Source organism: Schistocerca serialis, chromosome 1 (assembly GCF_023864345.2).
Source record: "Schistocerca serialis cubense isolate TAMUIC-IGC-003099 chromosome 1, iqSchSeri2.2, whole genome shotgun sequence".
In the NCBI taxonomy this organism is placed as follows: domain Eukaryota; kingdom Metazoa; phylum Arthropoda; class Insecta; order Orthoptera; family Acrididae; genus Schistocerca; species Schistocerca serialis.
Window position 1 is genome coordinate 69,484,297 of NC_064638.1, and position 21,146 is coordinate 69,505,442.

The window sequence follows — 21,146 nt, forward strand, 5'->3', positions numbered from 1 at the left end:
ATGCGTCACAGTGTAGGCAGGTCAGTTGGTAGATCACGTGGGTGCTTTCACACGTGGCTCTGCCTTTGATCGTGTACACCTTCCGGGTTACAGGACTGGAGTAGGTGGTGGTGGGAGGGTGCATGGGACAGGTTTTACACCGGGGGCGGTTACAAGGGTAGGAGCCTGAGGGTAGGGAAGGTGGTTTGGGGATTTCATAGGGATGAACTAAGAGGTTACGAAGGTTAGGTGGACGGCGGAAAGACAGTCTTGGTGGAGTGGGGAGGATTTCATGAAGGATGGATCTCATTTCTGGGCAGGATTTTAGGAAGTCGTATCCCTGCTGGAGAGCCACATTCAAAATCTGATCCAGTCCCGGAAAGTATCCTGTCACAAGTGGGGCACTTTTGTGGTTCTTCTGTGGGAGGTTCTGGGTTTGAGAGGATGAGGAAGTTGCTCTGGTTATTTGCTTCTGTACCAGGTCGGGAGGGTAGTTGCGGGATGCGAAAGCTGTTGTCAGGTTGTTGGTGTAATGCTTCAGGGATTCCGGACTGGAGCAGATTCGTTTGCCACGAAGACCTAGGCTGTAGGGAAGGGACCGTTTGATGTGGAATGGGTGGCAGCTGTCGTAATGGAGGTACTGTTGCTTGTTGGTGGGTTTGATGTGGACGGACGTGTGAAGTTGGCCATTGGACAGGTGGAGGTCAACATCAAGGAAAGTGGCATGGGATTTGGAGTAGGACCAGGTGAATCTGATGGAACCAAAGGAGTTGAGGTTGGAGAGGAAATTCTGGAGTTCTTCTTCACTGTGAGTCCAGATCATGAAGATGTCATCAATAAATCTGTACCAAACTTTGGGTTGGCAGGCCTGGGTAACCAAGAAGGCTTCCTCTAAGCGACCCATGAATAGGTTGGCGTACGAAGGGGCCATCCTGGTACCCATGGCTGTTCCCTTTAATTGCTGGTATGTCTGGCCTTCAAAAGTGAAGAAGTTGTGGGTCAGGATGAAGCTGGCTAAGGTAATGAGGAAAGAGGTTTTAGGTAGGGTGGCAGGTGATCGGCGTGAAAGGAAGTGCTCCATCGCAGCGAGGCCCTGGACGTGCGGGATATTTGTGTATAAGGAAGTGGCATCAATGGTTACAAGGATGGTTTCTGGGGGTAACGGATTGGGTAAGGATTCCAGGCGTTCGAGAAAGTGGTTGGTGTCTTTGATGAAGGATGGGAGACTGCACGTAATGGGTTGAAGGTGTTGATCTACGTAGGCAGAGATACGTTCTGTGGGGGCTAGGTAACCAGCTACAATGGGACGGCCAGGATGATTGGGTTTGTGAATTTTAGGAAGAAGGTGGAAGGTAGGGGTGCGGGGTGTCGGTGGGGTCAGGAGGTTGATGGAGTCAGGTGAAAGGTTTTGTAGGGGGCCTAAGGTTCTGAGGATTCCCTGAAGCTCCGCCTGGACATCAGGAATGGGATTACCTTGGCAAACTTTGTATGTGGTGTTGTCTGAAAGCTGACGCAGTCCCTCAGCCACATACTCCCGACGATCAAGTACCACGGTCGTGGAACCCTTGTCCGCCGGAAGAATGATGATGGACCGGTCAGCCTTCAGATCACGGATAGCCTGGGCTTCAGCAGTGGTGATGTTGGGAGTAGGATTAAGGTTTTTTAAGAAGGATTGAGAGGCAAGGCTGGAAGTCAGAAATTCCTGGAAGGTTTGGAGAGGGTGATTTTGAGGAAGAGGAGGTGGGTCCCGCTGTGACGGAGGACGGAACTGTTCCAGGCAGGGTTCAATTTGGATAGTGTCTTGGGGAGTTGGATCATTAGGGGTAGGATTAGGATCATTTTTCTTCGTGGCAAAGTGATACTTCCAGCAGAGAGTACGAGTGTAGGACAGTAAATCTTTGACGAGGGCTGTTTGGTTGAATCTGGGAGTGGGGCTGAAGGTGAGGCCTTTGGATAGGACAGAGGTTTCAGATTGGGAGAGAGGTTTGGAGGAAAGGTTAACTACTGAGTTAGGGTGTTGTGGTGCCAGATTGTGTTGCTTGGAATTTTGAGGTTTTGGAGGGAGTGGAGCTGGAAGTGGGAGACTGAGTAGATGGGAGAGACTGGGTTTGTGTGCAATGAGAGGTGGTTGAGGTTTGCTGGAAAGGTTGTGAAGAGTGAGTGAGTTGCCTTTCCGGAGGTGGGAAACCAGGAGATTGGATAGTTTTTTTAGGTGAAGGGTGGCATGCTGCTCTAATTTGCGGTTGGCCTGGAGGAGGATGCTCTGAATAGCCGGTGTGGATGTGGGAGAGGAAAGATAGAGGACTTTTATTAAGGATAGGAGTTGACGGGTGTGTTCATTGGCTGAGTTGATGTGTAGGTGAAGGATTAGGTGGGTGAGGGCAATGGATTGTTCGGTTTGGAACTGGTATAGGGACTGATGGAAAGAAGGGTTGCAGCCAGAGATGGGAACTTTAAGTGTGAGGCCTTTGGGGGTTATGCCAAATGTCAGACAAGCCTGAGAAAATAAAATATGTGAGCGTAATCTGGCTAGGGTGAAGGCATGTTTGCGGAGGGAATGTAAATAAAACTTAATGGGGTCGTTGTGGGGGTGTTGTGAGGGTGACATGGTATTAGAAGGTGGAAAGTGTAACATGAGGTTGAAATGAAAATGAAAGATAAAAATATATGGGGAGAGATAAGGGTGAACTAGAAAATAACTGGAGATCTGGTATGAAAAAATGCGAAAAAGTGTTGGTTAAGTTGATCCTGTGGTGAACTTGGGTTGGTAGACAGCGATGTGCATGAAGGTTAGGTGGTTGTGTTGCCGCTAAAACACGTTAAAGGACGGAGAAATTCGGGAAAATTTCGAAAAAACGTGTAAATGTATTAAAAGGCGTGGTGTTGTGGTGAAAGATTACGAAAATGGGGCTAACAATTGTAAATAATGACGTTAAAACCGGTGGAGAGCGGCTAAAAATGATCAGTGATGTACGAAAAACGGAAGTGGAAATAAAGTAAAAGTTATTAGAACTAGCCGAAATGGTTGTTTAATACGTGAAGGCAGCTGTTATTGAACTAGAAACGGTTAGCGGTATTGTTGAAAGCGCAAAATAAAAATTTTTTGGTTATGGTTTGGAAGTGGGTTACGTATTATAGAGTATATATAGGCGGGATAAAATTGTGTTACGGTAAAAAGGGAAGGTGAATAGAAAGTGAGACCACTGGTAAACGCAGAAAGAGAAAATAAGACGACAGTGGTCTCACTTTCTATTCACCTTCCCTTTTTACCGTAATACAATTTTATCCCGCCTATATATACTCTATAATACGTAACCCACTTCCAAACCATAACCAAAAAATTTTTATTTTGCGCTTTCAACAATACCGCTAACCGTTTCTAGTTCAATAACAGCTGCCTTCACGTATTAAACAACCATTTCGGCTAGTTCTAATAACTTTTACTTTATTTCCACTTCCGTTTTTCGTACATCACTGATCATTTTTAGCCGCTCTCCACCGGTTTTAACGTCATTATTTACAATTGTTAGCCCCATTTTCGTAATCTTTCACCACAACACCACGCCTTTTAATACATTTACACGTTTTTTCGAAATTTTCCCGAATTTCTCCGTCCTTTAACGTGTTTTAGCGGCAACACAACCACCTAACCTTCATGCACATCGCTGTCTACCAACCCAAGTTCACCACAGGATCAACTTAACCAACACTTTTTCGCATTTTTTCATACCAGATCTCCAGTTATTTTCTAGTTCACCCTTATCTCTCCCCATATATTTTTATCTTTCATTTTCATTTCAACCTCATGTTACACTTTCCACCTTCTAATACCATGTCACCCTCACAACACCCCCACAACGACCCCATTAAGTTTTATTTACATTCCCTCCGCAAACATGCCTTCACCCTAGCCAGATTACGCTCACATATTTTATTTTCTCAGGCTTGTCTGACATTTGGCATAACCCCCAAAGGCCTCACACTTAAAGTTCCCATCTCTGGCTGCAACCCTTCTTTCCATCAGTCCCTATACCAGTTCCAAACCGAACAATCCATTGCCCTCACCCACCTAATCCTTCACCTACACATCAACTCAGCCAATGAACACACCCGTCAACTCCTATCCTTAATAAAAGTCCTCTATCTTTCCTCTCCCACATCCACACCGGCTATTCAGAGCATCCTCCTCCAGGCCAACCGCAAATTAGAGCAGCATGCCACCCTTCACCTAAAAAAACTATCCAATCTCCTGGTTTCCCACCTCCGGAAAGGCAACTCACTCACTCTTCACAACCTTTCCAGCAAACCTCAACCACCTCTCATTGCACACAAACCCAGTCTCTCCCATCTACTCAGTCTCCCACTTCCAGCTCCACTCCCTCCAAAACCTCAAAATTCCAAGCAACACAATCTGGCACCACAACACCCTAACTCAGTAGTTAACCTTTCCTCCAAACCTCTCTCCCAATCTGAAACCTCTGTCCTATCCAAAGGCCTCACCTTCAGCCCCACTCCCAGATTCAACCAAACAGCCCTCGTCAAAGATTTACTGTCCTACACTCGTACTCTCTGCTGGAAGTATCACTTTGCCACGAAGAAAAATGATCCTAATCCTACCCCTAATGATCCAACTCCCCAAGACACTATCCAAATTGAACCCTGCCTGGAACAGTTCCGTCCTCCGTCACAGCGGGACCCACCTCCTCTTCCTCAAAATCACCCTCTCCAAACCTTCCAGGAATTTCTGACTTCCAGCCTTGCCTCTCAATCCTTCTTAAAAAACCTTAATCCTACTCCCAACATCACCACTGCTGAAGCCCAGGCTATCCGTGATCTGAAGGCTGACCGGTCCATCATCATTCTTCCGGCGGACAAGGGTTCCACGACCGTGGTACTTGATCGTCGGGAGTATGTGGCTGAGGGACTGCGTCAGCTTTCAGACAACACCACATACAAAGTTTGCCAAGGTAATCCCATTCCTGATGTCCAGGCGGAGCTTCAGGGAATCCTCAGAACCTTAGGCCCCCTACAAAACCTTTCACCTGACTCCATCAACCTCCTGACCCCACCGACACCCCGCACCCCTACCTTCCACCTTCTTCCTAAAATTCACAAACCCAATCATCCTGGCCGTCCCATTGTAGCTGGTTACCTAGCCCCCACAGAACGTATCTCTGCCTACGTAGATCAACACCTTCAACCCATTACGTGCAGTCTCCCATCCTTCATCAAAGACACCAACCACTTTCTCGAACGCCTGGAATCCTTACCCAATCCGTTACCCCCAGAAACCATCCTTGTAACCATTGATGCCACTTCCTTATACACAAATATCCCGCACGTCCAGGGCCTCGCTGCGATGGAGCACTTCCTTTCACGCCGATCACCTGCCACCCTACCTAAAACCTCTTTCCTCATTACCTTAGCCAGCTTCATCCTGACCCACAACTTCTTCACTTTTGAAGGCCAGACATACCAGCAATTAAAGGGAACAGCCATGGGTACCAGGATGGCCCCTTCGTACGCCAACCTATTCATGGGTCGCTTAGAGGAAGCCTTCTTGGTTACCCAGGCCTGCCAACCCAAAGTTTGGTACAGATTTATTGATGACATCTTCATGATCTGGACTCACAGTGAAGAAGAACTCCAGAATTTCCTCTCCAACCTCAACTCCTTTGGTTCCATCAGATTCACCTGGTCCTACTCCAAATCCCATGCCACTTTCCTTGATGTTGACCTCCACCTGTCCAATGGCCAACTTCACACGTCCGTCCACATCAAACCCACCAACAAGCAACAGTACCTCCATTACGACAGCTGCCACCCATTCCACATCAAACGGTCCCTTCCCTACAGCCTAGGTCTTCGTGGCAAACGAATCTGCTCCAGTCCGGAATCCCTGAAGCATTACACCAACAACCTGACAACAGCTTTCGCATCCCGCAACTACCCTCCCGACCTGGTACAGAAGCAAATAACCAGAGCAACTTCCTCATCCTCTCAAACCCAGAACCTCCCACAGAAGAACCACAAAAGTGCCCCACTTGTGACAGGATACTTTCCGGGACTGGATCAGATTTTGAATGTGGCTCTCCAGCAGGGATACGACTTCCTAAAATCCTGCCCAGAAATGAGATCCATCCTTCATGAAATCCTCCCCACTCCACCAAGACTGTCTTTCCGCCGTCCACCTAACCTTCGTAACCTCTTAGTTCATCCCTATGAAATCCCCAAACCACCTTCCCTACCCTCAGGCTCCTACCCTTGTAACCGCCCCCGGTGTAAAACCTGTCCCATGCACCCTCCCACCACCACCTACTCCAGTCCTGTAACCCGGAAGGTGTACACGATCAAAGGCAGAGCCACGTGTGAAAGCACCCACGTGATCTACCAACTGACCTGCCTACACTGTGACGCATTCTATGTGGGAATGACCAGCAACAAACTGTCCATTCGCATGAATGGACACAGGCAGACAGTGTTTGTTGGTAATGAGGATCACCCTGTGGCTAAACATGCCTTGGTGCACGGCCAGCACATCTTGGCACAGTGTTACACCGTCCGGGTTATCTGGATACTTCCCACTAACACCAACCTATCCGAACTCCGGAGATGGGAACTTGCTCTTCAATATATCCTCTCTTCCCGTTATCCACCAGGCCTCAATCTCCGCTAATTTCAAGTTGCCGCCACTCATACCTCACCTGTCACTCAACAACATCTTTGCCTCTGCACTTCTGCCTCGACTGACATCTCTGCCCAAACTCTTTGTCTTTAAATATGTCTGCTTGTGTCTGTATATGTGTGGATGGATATGTGTGTGTGTGTGCGAGTGTATACCCGTCCTTTTTTCCCCCCTAAGGTAAGTCTTTCCGCTCCCGGGACTGGAATGACTCCTTACCCTCTCCCTTAAAACCCAAATCCTTTCATCTTTCCCTCTCCTTCCCTCTTTCCTGACGAGGCAACCGTTGGTTGCGAAAGCTAGAATTTTGTGTGTATGTCTGTGTTTGTTTGTGTGTCTGTCGACCTGCCAGCACTTTCATTTGGTAAGTCACATCATCTTTGTTTTTTATATATATATATATATATATATATATATATATATATATATATATATATCTGTGTGTGTGTGTGTGTGTGTGACACCTGAGGTTATGGAGTGTAGCCATGTATGGAAGTGAAACATGGACAATAAATAGTTTGGACAAGAAGAGAATAGAAGCTTTCGAAATGTGGTCTCTGTCTTACATAGAATACATCTTACAGAGATATTTACTTCACACTTCTTGATCAAGTCACAGTGGATTTCATATTGACAGTACAAAATGTAGTTGCAACACCTTCAAAACAATAGATGACTATTCACAGATGACAATGAGCAGGCTAGTACTCGGGCCCAGTGTTTTGTGTGCCACCTGTACAACCTACACAATGAATGATGCTGGTCACCCCTGAAAATACAGTGATTATTACTACCATTACACAATACTAGAAAAAGAACACCTTATCGTTAAACCTGATGCTGATTAAGTAGCATTCAAGAAGAGTAAGCAGTTTTGTGAGTAGCAGTATTCAGTAATACTGTTAAGGCTACATCAGAACACTGCATTGCAACCAAACATTCCAAATTAGTGAAAAGATCTAGGAGGTCCACTAGTCTGATAACTTCAACGTAGCTCGCTGCAATAACATCATTGTTTTGGAGATACAGTAGTATTTAAGCACTGGCACATAAGGGAGGTGCAAATATATGAATTGTTTTGCGGTGTGTGGCTGGTAGATACTTTCACCAGCCACATTTCGTGCTTCTAAGTTCGCACCTCCTTAGTCTCTCACTACGATTACTACTGAAACAGTCTAATTTGATGCATAATTTACTCTCCTTTGAACAGAGTGATATTAACCTCTCCTTTCTTGAAGAAAGGAAGCACCGTCCACAACTGTCACCAAGAATGCAGCAGCTGCACAGAATAACATATCCACCGCAGCAAGTGATGTCTTCTGTTCACCACTAATGCCCATGGGAGGTGCAACACCTGCGTATATTCTTAGCTTTGCATAAACGGAAGCCTAATGACCATGTTTCGCTCTACTCTAGTTCAGTCAAATAAAATAATAGTCTTTCTTTCTACAGTTTTGTGAGTAGCAGTATTCAGTAATACTGTTAAGGCTATAACATGACTCATTCCACATCTTTGAAGGTTCTCCTTCTTGATGATAGCTACGTAATGTGGTAAAGGACTGAATGATTGAACTGTTTTCCAGTGAATAATGAATATTATGTCTTCAGAAATGTTTCAGTTTTTATTTAGCTGGCTTTTCCTGTTTTTTTTGTTAAAATGTAGTAGGCACTGGAGTTGTCAAGTACGCCTAGATGAGCTAAAGGTCACAAACACAATTTTGCACATAGCAAAGATATTTACATCTTTCATTTCCCTAAGAACCGAAGAGTGTACCATGGCACTTCTGAACAAAATGTCATGTTGCAATGCAATGTTTGCTTATGGCACAATCATACTAATCAGGACTCTTTCAAAGACCCATATCATACAGCTTTCAAGCAAATAGTAATTATCTGTTTGCTCTAGGTTATGGTCATAAATTAAATAAAACACAGTGTGTAAAATTCATTGGGGTCCAACTGGATATAAACACATGAAACGGAATCAAGAAGCCCAGTTCGGCATGTTTTGCATTAAGAAGCATCTCTCATTGCACTAACCTAAAGACAAGAGCATTGCCTCATTCTGCTTATTTTCACTTAATGTTCAGGGATTGAAAAGTTCTGTTAGTGGTTTCTCGAGTAGTAGTGTTCCTTCTAAAGCTACGTGACAGATAGTAATTAACTGTTAATAGACTCAGTATTTACAGATGCAGGTAAATATTTTCTTTGAAAAATACTTTTGTGGTTATGTAAATATTAAGTGATGATGAATAGCAGATAAACAGCAGCTGTTTAATATACCTGAGAAGGGATCAACTTTTTTAAAGATTGTAGCTTTCCATCTAATTACTAGATCAGATTAAGCTGTCATCAGAATGAATAGCCTCAAGCAGTACAGTGATAGTTTGTTGTTAACACATTATACGGGTTAAGTGTCTGTGATTGTCTTTTATTAATGTATAACATGACTCATTCCACATCTTTGAAGGTTCTCCTTCTTGATGATAGCTACATAATGTGTTAAAGTACTGAATGATTGAACTGTATTCCAGTGAATAATGAATATTATGTCTTCATAAATGTTTCAGTTTTTATTTAGCTGGCTTTTCCTGGTTTTTTGTTAAAATATAGTAGGCACTGGAGTTGTCAAGTAAGCCTAGATGAGCTAAAGGTCATAAATACAATTTTGCACATAGCAAATGTCTGACCAGTCTATGAATTTTTTCCCACAAAAATCATGGTGTACATGCTGATGTCCAAACAAACATCAAGCTGAAAATGTGGTTGTGTGAAATGAAAGTTGTTTAGCATTTCTGATATGATGGTAATGTCACAAACAAACATATAATGAACAGCAGTTTCGGACAGATAATTATGCAGTTTTGTTTGGCGTAGTTGTAAGAGATAAACTCCTGTCAGGTAGAAGTACCACTGTACAGACCTACTTACCATGCATAACAAACTGTAAGCTGCTGATCTGACAGGAAGAATAGAGATGAAGTATGTTATCTCAATTTATGAAAACCAGGAAGGACAGAGTAGAGTAAAATCTATGTATTTAATTAGAACAGGAACATAATGCAGTAAATTGCAAATTACCAACGAGATCATCCACATTGCATACCAAAATATTATGAGTTTAAAGGATTGATAAACAAATAAAACAGATTAATTAAAGGGTTTAAACATAGAATGTTTACATTTATTACAATATCTTTTATACAAATACAAATCTCAGGTCTGATTTGACTGGGCATGGACACGACTCGCTTATTGAGAGGTAGGACATAGTCAGTCGCATGACAGTATGTGTGCTAGATGCAAGGCAGGCATGATGCGCAGAGCGCCTTGTAACAATGCGGCAGTGAGTTGGCAATCAGCGGCTTTCATCTCCTATGTTTAGCAGCTATGTGATGAGGGGTGGTACAGTTCCCACGTCGATTGGCTGTGGTAGTTGTCATAGAAGCAACTTTATCACAGCTTTGGGAGGCGGATGTCAGACAAGGAAATTACAATGTTAAATTGAATGATCAAGTGCCCCAAGCAGTGGACCACATGGATTCATCCACTCAACATGGAACATGAAAAGAATAAGTTACAAAATTACAAACAGTTAGATGGGCTTAAGGATTGGAATGAAAGTTAACAGACTGAATAGGTAATGCGTTGACATGCCTCCATGTCCCCTTGCTTTTCAGCTGTCCAACCGTCTGGGCTTTTCACATCTCCTGGCTTTTCTGTTACCTCACAGCTGCCTGAATTTTTCATCGTCTCAGTGTTCTGATTGGCAGATCAAATTTCCATTGACTGACCACCATTTTGTGATTATGGCTCTCAATACAGCGTTAAATTTTCTGATCTTTTGTGGGCTGGTATGTGATTCGAGAACTTCTCACATATTCTCTGCCATGGTTGTTCCCAGTGTTTGGCTCTAATCACTCAGGTACATTGTTGATTGTGTTCCAAGTTATTGTGAAAGCAGCCACACAACAACAGACTCACCTGTTTCTAGCAGCCATCTCTGCTTGAGGCCTGGATAGTCTTATGTCTTTGTTTAATAGTCTGCTGGTGTTCATGATTTTGTAAGACTATTTCTCACTGCCAAACTTTTTTGTGCAGGTCAACAGTCCTCAAGCAATTCCAAAGTTTCACATTCCATCTCTCTGTGTGTTATGGGGGTTCTTGTGCATATCTCTTATCCCAGTGCCTGCTAGGTCCGTGATAGTGGTGTTATCCTCATTGTCTGCCAGGATTCATGGCAAGGTAGCTTTTCTCAAGAGAGCCAAACTCATTCACTAGTTGTGCCCTGGCCGGGATGCAGATGTCCACATGCCCTTGCCATATGGCAGCCATAGTCAAATGTCCAAAACTCTCCCCTCTTGGTGCACCTGGGGCAAAGTACTTACAGTACATTACTGGAAGTATCATGTTTTAAACAGTTTGGATATGACATTATAATGTCATTTATAAGGGCATTGAAGTCTGCTTTGAAGTTTATGCCCTGAAAGCAGTCATTATTTTGACCAATGACCTTGTCAGCAGGATAGTAAGTTGTAGGGAATGAAATGAATTTGGGAATTATTATCAGTTGATAAATATATGTGAAAGTAAGTGAATTGTAATCAATAAACGAACCATGGCTGTTGCCGAGGTGGCGAAGCTTTCTTGCCTCTACAATACAGGTAGCCATACCGTAGCTATCACCACACCGGAGGGATATCTGTGGAGAGGCCAGAAAACATATACGAAAGTGAGACAGCAGCCTTTACTGTAGTTGCAGGGCCATCATGGCCATGCTGTGATGAAAGCAAGGGGAAACTATAAAAATTATTTTTTCCCAAGGGCATACAGCTGTACTGTATGGCTTAATGATGATGACATTTTCATGGGTGAAATATTCTTGTAATAACTTCAAGTTGAACAAATATATTTCAAGGAAGACGCAATACATGAAAGTCACAGATCAAGTAAACAGAGTAAGACGTGTACACTTTAACAGTCAAATCATAACTGAGTCCAAGTCTAGCGGCCGCTGGCTGGCTGGGCACTTAGGTGGAGCTGCTGCTGCATGGCTGGCAGACAGCGCCACATGTAGAGGACGCATGTAACTGCGTGGTGGCACTTTGAAAGATTGGCGAGTCACAACAATTCTGGAGGTAAAATAGTCCCCAGATCTCGAGGCAGGGTCTACTCAAGAGGATGTTGTCGTCAGGAGAAACAAAACCTGGTGTTGTATGGGTCAGAGCATGGAGTAATAGATCACTAATTGGGTTAATATGTTAGAAAATTTAAAAAAGAAATTGAATAGGATGAAGTTAAACATAATAGGAATTAGTGAAGTGTGGTGGAAGGAATAAGAGGGCCTCTGTTGAGGTCAGCACAGTGTTATCAACACAAAATAAATTAGAGTTAATGCAGGAGTAGGTCTGATAATGATCAAGAAAATGGGAGTATGGTAAACTACTATCAAAAGCATAGTTAACCCACAGTAGTAGCCAAGATAAGACATGAAGCCAACACCCACCATAGTAGTGCAAGTTTTAGCTCTGCAGATGATAAGAAGATTGAAAGAATGGATGAGGAGATAAAAGAAATTGTTCAAGTAGTTAAGTGAAACCAAAATATAATTGTGATAGGGGACTGGAATTCAGTAGTAAAAAAGTAGGAAACACAGACTAGGGGAGAAGAATGAAAGGGGAAGCTGCATGGTAGAATTTTTGTCTGAGCACATTTTAATCATTGGTAATACCGGTTCAAAAATGGTGAAAGAAAAATTTCTGTGGTAGAGACCTGGAGATTACATAGTAAGACAGAAGTTTTCATAGCGAGTTTTGAACTGTAACACATTTCCAGGGACAGGTGTGGATTCTTGTATATATTTGTTATAAATGCACATTAAATCTAAAGAAATTGCTGAAATGTAGGAAGTTAAGGAGATAGGATCTGGATAAGTTGAAAGAATCAGTGGTTGTTGAGAGAGTCAGACAGAGCATTAGCCAACAATTAATTGATACAGGGCTAAGGAACACAATAGAATATGGGTTGCCCTGAGAGATGAAATAGTCAAAGCAGCAGAGGATCAAATAGGAATAAATAGAAAGCCAAGTAGGAATCACTAGATAATGCACAAGATATTGAATCTAATTGATGAAAGACAAAAATGCAGCAAATGAACCATGGGGAAGATTGGCGTGGCTTTTGGAGAAATGTGTGAATGGTCTCAGAAGATAGTGAGGAAAGGCAAACATATGTTTTTAGCTTTTATAGATTTAGAATAAACTTTTGACACTGTTGACAGGAATATATGTTTCGAAATTCTGAAAGTAATGGGGTAAAATACGAGAGATAAAATTAAGAAGTCTAAGAAATGAGATTGACAGGAAGTGCACAGTGGGAATAACTAGACAATAAATGATAGGCTGTAGAACCGTGCATGACTGTGGGGAAGATAGATGCTGAGTACAGGACAATTAAACAGATGTCTGGAGAAAAGAAAAGCAGCTAAAACTTAAAACAATATTAGAGAAAGGGGAGATTTGTAATTAAAGATGAAATAGGAGATATGATACTGCAAGAATAATTTGAGAAAGCTCTGACACCCCTCAGTTGAAACAAGGTGTCTGGAGTAGACAACGTTTCCAGAGAATTATTGAGTTCTTTTTGATAGCCAGCCATGACAAGACTGTTTCACTTCATGTGCAGGAAAATATTGTCATCTTGTCAGGCAAAATATTGTCATCTTCAAAAAGATGTAATAATTCCAGTTCCAAAGAAGGCTTATGTTTACAAGTGAGAATATCATTAAACCACCAATTTAATAATTACTTGTTGCAAAGTAGTGACATGAATTACTTACAGAAGAACGGACAAACTGGCAGAAGCTGACCTCAGGAAAGATCAGTTTGGGTTCTCGAGGAATGTACAACTTGCATAGAGGATATGTTAAAGGAAGGCAAAACTATGTTAGTAGTATTTGTAGATATATAGAGAGAGCTTGTGACAGTTTTGACTGGTATATATTTTTTGAAATTTTGAAAGTAACAGGGGTAAAATACAGTGAGTGACAAGTTTTTCTACATTTCATACAGAAACCAGACTGCAGTCATAAGAGTCAGAGGGCAAGAAAGAGAATCAGTAATTGAGAAGGGTGTGAGATAGTGTTGCATCCTTACTCTGGTGTTATTCAGTCTGTGCATTGAGCAGACAGTAAAGAAAACCAAGGAGAAATTTGGAAAAGGAGTAAAAATTCAGGAGGTGAAATAAAATCTTTGTAATTTGTTGGCGTCATTGTGAGTGTATCAGGGACAGCAAAGGACCTGCAAAAGCAGTTTAATGCAGTGGATAGTGTCTTGAAAAGAGGTTATAAGATGAATATCCACAAAAGTAAAATAAAGGTAATGGTAAGCAGTCTACTGTAGGTAAAGATAGAGATCGTCAGTGAGTTTAACTATTTTGACCCCAAAATAACGACTATGAGAGAGGGTGTGTATAAAAAAAAAATAAAATAAATTTGTTAACATCTATTATAAATTTAAATGTTAGGAAGTCATTTCTGATGTGTAGCCCGGTACAGAACTGAAATTTGGGATTAGAAGCTTTTGAAATGTGGTGCTACGGAAGAATGTTGTAAATTAGATGGGTAGATTGAGTAATGAGGAGATACTGCATCAAATGTGGAAGGAATACGTAGAGAAGGTTGTAAATAGGGTGATATGATATTGTGAGAAGAACTTGATAAAGCACTGAAAGTATTTTGTCTGGAATGTCACCTTGTATGGAAGTGAAGTGTTGATGAGAAACAGTTTAGGCAAGAAGAGAACAGAAGCTTTTGAAATGCAATGCTACAGACGAATGCTGAAGATTAGGTAGGTAAACCAGATAACTAGGAGGTGCTAAATTGAATTGAAGGAAAAATAAATTTATGGTACATGTCAAGAAAAAGAAGGGATCATCAGTTGATTGGACACATTCTGAGGCATCAAGGAATTGTCAATTTGGAAAGAAACATGTGTATTGTGTACTATAGACAAATTGTATTGTGTCCATCAGTGAGGAAGAGGTGGTGTAGTGTATGAAATATTTAGATTCACCTTTGCCCATTTATAGAAGTTAATACTTTTTTATCCTTGTATCAGTGATATTATTATTGCATGATATAGATGATGGTGCTCATTTATAGTTATTTTTATTTTCAGGCACGTGAGATTCTTAAGAGAGAAATGGAAGTGGTCAAGCAGGGTATGGGCCATGGTGAACTGTCACTAGAATCATATACCCAAGTGTGGGAAGAATGTCTTGCTCAGGTAAATACCAGAAATATTTTCCTAATGGTTTTCAGTGTGACATTCTGTAATATTGAAATGGTTATTTGCAGGTATTATTCTTGCCCACACAAAACAGATATACACGAGCAAATCTTGCAAGTAAAAAAGATCGTCTTGAATCATTGGAAAAGAGACTTGAACAAAATCGAGGTCATATGACAAGAGAAGCAAAGCGAGCTGCCAAAATGGAGAAGAAATTGAAAATACTTACTGGCGGATATCAGGTATTCAACAGAGACGTGTACTATCCATTGGTATATCAGAATTCTGATTCCTAATTAACATGGTTGTACATGTGTTTTGCTGAATGCTTTCATGTAACATTTTTACGTAAATTGAACATCAGTCCATCCCCCTACAAGTTTCAGTGAATTTATGTTTGCCTCAATGCTCCACAATTGCTGTTAATTACTAATTTTACTGCAGAGTGAACAGCTCCTAATTTTGCTAGTTTAACGTTCAGATATTCATTATAATTTTTTTTAGTGTAATGATTATATTGACAAGAAGGCAGTGTGAGGTCATTTTCTTACATGATTATTGTAGGCCTGCACAGTAAATAACACTGTTGCCAACATTCTGGAACAAAGATGACCCTCGCTCTCCTGTGAATGAAGTCAACTTGCAGAATTAAAATGCAACAGCTTCATTCTCATATTTGGAATTAATAGCAAAATTTAACTACCATGAACATCTACTGCTCTCTTTAAGCAATAAAAAAGTATTTATACTGAAAGAAAGATGTATATTGTACAGAAAATTTTGCAAGCAGTTTTAAAATGAAAGAGATATTACTGCATATGAGAAAACCAGGGAAGCATTGTTATCCTATTTGATGAGAGAGGACATTTGAGTAATATATCGCAGAGCTTAGATAACTGCCTTGTGATCAGTAATGTCACTTTGAGAATTGTGGGGTTAATTGTCAGTACACTGTACATCTGCTTGCAAAGAGAACTTATGAAAGTGTGCAGTTTAGTTAGAATGCTAACACAATACATAAGCATTGTCTTTAATTATTGTATTTCAGTCTCGTGCACAAGCTCTTATAAAGCAGCTGCATGACCTGTACGATCAAATGGAACAGTCGTATCTCGAGCTTTCAACTTTCAAATTCCTGCAGCAGCAAGAAATGGCTGCCATACCACGGAGATTAGAGGTATGTTGAGAGAAGTTTTGCTCCATTTTATTTTGCACTAATTTAAGTTTTTTTTAAAGAAAGGATCCTCTTGTTTAATTCAGTTAATGTCTGCACCTTGATTTACTGTTTCTTCCTTTTATTATTAGGTCTACAACTGTACTTCTGCCATTTTTTCTCATAGATTGAAGTTTTATTGTGAAAAACTTACAAAAAAGCTTATGATTCAAAGTATTGGCTATCGCTGGCCAATACTTCCTCCCACCATTTGGATAGCATATGAATCCCGCAGCAGAAGAACTGAGCATCTTTTGAGGAGATCCAAGAATCAATCCAATTTTGTACTTGTTCATATGACCAGAAGTGCCGGTCAGACAGGCTGTATGCTGTTGATAAAAAAAGGTGGTAGTCAGAGGGAATAATGTTAGAAGAATACAGCGGGTGGGGTATGCGAGCTAACATCCCAAAGATGTTCGGGCTCACTTGTGGTTCCTCTTTGTCGAAATGTCTTGGCTCAAACTTGTCTAGGGTTTGAACCGCACATGTCACATTACACACCCTAAATTAGACATTTGTGACCTTTTGGTTAAATTGTGTGGCTGATGGTAAGTTTGCAAAATTGTATAAACATACACTGTTAATATAACATATAACAACAGTAATAATAATATCGCCAGCCGCGCTGGTCTCGCGGTTCTAGGCGCTCAGTCCGGAACCGTGTGACTGCTACGGTCGCAGGTTCGAATCCTGCCTCGGGCATGGATGTGTGTGATGTCCTTAGGTTAGGTAGGTTTAAGTAGTTCTAAGTTCTAGGGGACTGATGACCACAGATGTTAAGTCTCATAGTGCTCAGAGCCATTTGAATAATAATATCAGGAGCTAAATTAACGCCCCGTAAATGATGTAGGCCACAGAGTTGTGATTTGGTTAGAATAATGTTTATTCAGAAAGCAAACTAATAGTGAAAGTGGTTGTATTTAGAATTACTGTTACACTCGAATGTATATCCATTTGACACTGCTCAATCATTCACAATCTCATCGTGAATTACAGGTCCAATACTCCACCTCGTTAACCATGCGAAAAGTTAAGAGTTCACATGAGGCACGTGGCTGCTCAGCACTGAGAGACGAAGTCCCACAATACCACACAACACGAAATTTTCTAAGTTGTTTCAGTTCCTAGCTACCTAAAGACTGACTGTCCACTTTCCCGTCTCCACCAGCACTGTTCCCTTTGGTGTCTAGATCAGAACTGTCTCTCTGCCTGTCTCAGGCCGCATCCCCCGCGTGCCAGACATCATCGTTCAACTCGAGTGCAGTTCCCTTCCCTGAAGCCATGCAACTGATTGGCTACAGCTTACTCTACATTATTTTACATTTTAACATATTTAAGTAATGAAAGCGTGACCACTTTCACATTCTAAATAAAGTAACAATAATATCCATTTCATAATAAATGGCAAATTCTTTTCCATAAAACCAATACAATTTCCTTCTCAACTTTGTATGTCACGGCCAGTAGCCGTGCACCAATCCGCTTTCTGATAAATAAATAAAGAATAAAAGTAACTATTATGCACTAAACTTTACAACAAATATTCTATAACCTAATGATTCAATAAGGTGTCATGTTGTCATCATTCAACATGTTTTGTGTGGAGGAAATGATGATATGATGCTTAACTGAAAATACTGATAATTTAAATTTACTGTATCTTTTAAATAAATAAAGTTACAGAGTTTATATTTCCAACTTTTGTCATTTTAATGATGCACTTCTATATGAAATGTTGATCGTTAAGATCGACTAAAGCGTTCAGATTTTAGCATTCAGGTCTTTGTTACAAAACTTGTTAATTTCACTTTAATAGTAAATCCTAAACTATTATAGATATGATCAATATTCAAGTTTTATTGGGATCACCATGTAAATTTATGAAGGATGGTAGATTAAAATTACTGTGGCTTCATTCCCTGAATTGCTACAGAATTTAAATAGTTTTCATGAATGTTTCCCTTTATGGCTGATCTTAGGTCCACCATCCACCATATTCAACACTGCTATGTCTTGAAAGGAGGATATAAGATGAATATCAACAAAAGCAAAACGAGGATAATGGAATGTAGTCGAATTAAGTCGGGTGATGCTGAGGGAATTAGATTAGGAAATGGGACACTTAAAGTAGTAAAGGAGTTTTGCTATTTGGGGAGCAAAATAACTGATGATGGTCGAAGTAGAGAAGATATAAAATGTAGACTGGCAATGGGAAGGAAAACGTTTCTGAAGAAGAGAAATTTGTTAACATCGAGTATAGGTTTAAGTGTCAGGAAGTCGTTTCTGAAAGTATTCGTATGGAGTGTAGCCATGTATGGAAGTGAAACATGGACGATAAATAGTTTGGACAGGAAGAGAATAGAAGCTTTCGAAATGTGGTGCTACAGAAGAATGCTGAAGATTAGGTGGGTAGATCACATAACTAATGAGGAGGTATTGTATAGAATTGGGGAGAAGAGTAGTTTGTGGCACAACTTGACGAGAAGAAGGGACCGGTTGGTAGGACATGTTCTGAGTCATCAAGGGATCACAAATTTAGCATTGGAGGGCAGTGTGGAGGGTAAAAATCGTAGAGGGAGACCAAGTGATGAATACACTAAGCAGATTCAGAAGGATGTAGGTTGCAGTAGGTACTGGGAGATGAAGAAACTTGCACAGGATAGGGTAGCATGGAGAGCTGCATCAAACCAGTCTCAGGACTGAAGACCACAACAACAACAACAACAACAACAACAACATGTCTCCCTGGCCACAAATGGCTCCTAAGGGGTTTTCCCTGTGATGTAGGTTCTCATCTGTCTCACTAGCACACTACAGCTCTTAGGCCTCATCCAGCGCAATAGATGCCTGTGAATTTCCCATCTTGTGGTGAATCTGCGCTCTTTGTGGCACATGCTCCTGGACGACAGGGTTTGTTTCACAGTTCCTGAAGGCTGAATCCTTTGGCCACATATTTAAATGAGGACGAAATGCTCGTTAACTCACAGGTAGGACTATTCATTTCAACAATTCCAAGTATGTTTTGATGGGTTTTGCAATATGGGGTAGAGCAGTGTCATGCTGCAGAATCACCTTTTCATGTCTATCACTGTGTTGTGACCATTTGTCTTTCAGTGCTCGGCTCAGACACATCAGTTGCTTTTGATACCAATCTGTGATTGTTTCCATCAGTGCCAATAGCTTCAAAAATGTCTCTTCTAATTCTGTGCCAATCTTCGACCAAAATCACCATTCTTGAAGCATTGAAGCCATTCGCTGCACATTCTTTCACTAATTGAAGGCTCACCATAGGTCTAACCCAGCATTTTATGAGTCTCAGTGGCAGATTTCTTCATGTTAAAGCAGAAATTTGAAACTTCCCACAAATTACGAAAACTGGGCTCGGAAGTTGACATATTCAATCGAGAATAACTTTATGATGTAATCACAAATTGAATATTGTGTTGATGGCGTTCAGTTTAGAAATTCCAAAGCTTATTGCATGACAGTTATGACCTACCACCTGCACAACCACTTGCTGCTACTGCCGTCTATTGCAAAATGGCAGAAGCATAGTTGTATATCATATATGATTAACCAGTTCTGTGATTTTTGAACATTAAATGAGGTAAGAAAAATAGAATTGGAAAGTTTTTGAAACATTTTCTGTGAAATAAATAATAAAATATTTAATAATATACTGGAAAAGAAAGATACCATAGGAGGTTAAAAGTTGTTTGTCAGTATTAGCTGTTGAATTTATTTGTTGTCCTTCATAGATGAGAAAGGAGTTAATTTCCTCACATGTTAATCATTACAGCAAAAATGTCTTTATGGACGGAGTTTTGTATTGGTGATAGCAATGTTAAAACAATAATTAGAAGTCGCAACACACTATTCTTCTTTATAAACAAGTGTTTTTGTCTGCAAACATATTGTTATAGTCATTGTCTTTAAATGAATGCAGTTAATATCTGAAGGGGCACTCTAAGCAGCCTATGTGTGGTAATTGAAAGAACTCGTCCTTTTATAGTGTATGAAAATAACTTTAGGAAAGTGAGAGTTTTTCCCTCATTGGAGAGCTGTTGAAATTGATTGGGTATTTGTTTATACAGTGTTTAGAATTTATTTATGTTTTCTGTTATTTGTAAATTTTATATTTTATGATTTTTTTCAGTCTCTAACGGAGGATGTGAACAGGCAAACAGAAAGAGAGAAGGCACTACAAAAAAAGTATGGTGAACTTCAAGAAACTCTTGAACAGCTACGTTCAGCTCAAGGCTAAGTCACTGTATATTTGTATTGAAATTATGATTTTCGTTAAAGGTAGAGTTACTTTTTCATTGCCAGACAATAAGGAAAAATAGGTTCTTCCACAAAGGCATGTATATTAGAAAATCATTATAATATGCTTATTCTATGACATGATGTTAATTACGCAGCTAGAGGTAAAGTGCAAAATATATTACTGAAGTCTTGGCTTTCAGATCATGTAGAAAAGGAAGAGATAAATATAGAGGTAAAAAGTAATCAGTTTAATCTCAGCAGTTTGAATAAATCACGTCTTGCAGCAGTCAGTAGTTAACTAACAACTTACCTAATCATGTAGTACACTTCCTTTCTAAATTTCCCAAAAAATATTTCTGCCAGATGTGCCACATTGTATCTTACATGAAAGAATATTTTCTTAATTCGAATTGTATTTGCACTATCATTGACGATCATGTGTAATAAAATGACATTGATGCGGAAAGCATTGATTTGTTGTAAATATCTTAAAACACTGCCCATTGTATTCTAGTTTGATTAAATGATGATAAGTAAAAAATAAAAATCTACTGTAATTCCTTGTTGTGACTGGACCAGAGAATAAGAACCAGCGGACATTGCCCTTCGTCATACATTTCAGTGTGAGATGGTGACTTCTTTGTTGGTACACTGAGGTGACAGAAATCATGGGATAGTGATACAGACATACGTGGATGGCAGTAATATTGCATACCCA

At 40.7% G+C, this 21,146-nt stretch overlaps 1 protein-coding gene across 1 annotated transcript in view; it reads left to right on the forward strand.

Moving 5' to 3' along the window:
* Positions 1 to 20,946, forward strand: part of LOC126461592 (cell division cycle 5-like protein) — a 135,971-nt gene extending 115,025 nt beyond the window's left edge. The window contains exons 12-15 of the mRNA XM_050096008.1: positions 14,839 to 14,946; positions 15,018 to 15,191; positions 15,998 to 16,126; positions 20,319 to 20,946. Coding sequence (XP_049951965.1) covers positions 14,839 to 14,946; positions 15,018 to 15,191; positions 15,998 to 16,126; positions 20,319 to 20,426 — 519 coding nt within the window. The 3' untranslated portion in view covers positions 20,427 to 20,946. The remainder of the gene's footprint in view (positions 1 to 14,838; positions 14,947 to 15,017; positions 15,192 to 15,997; positions 16,127 to 20,318) is intronic.
* Positions 20,947 to 21,146: the final 200 nt, after the last annotated feature.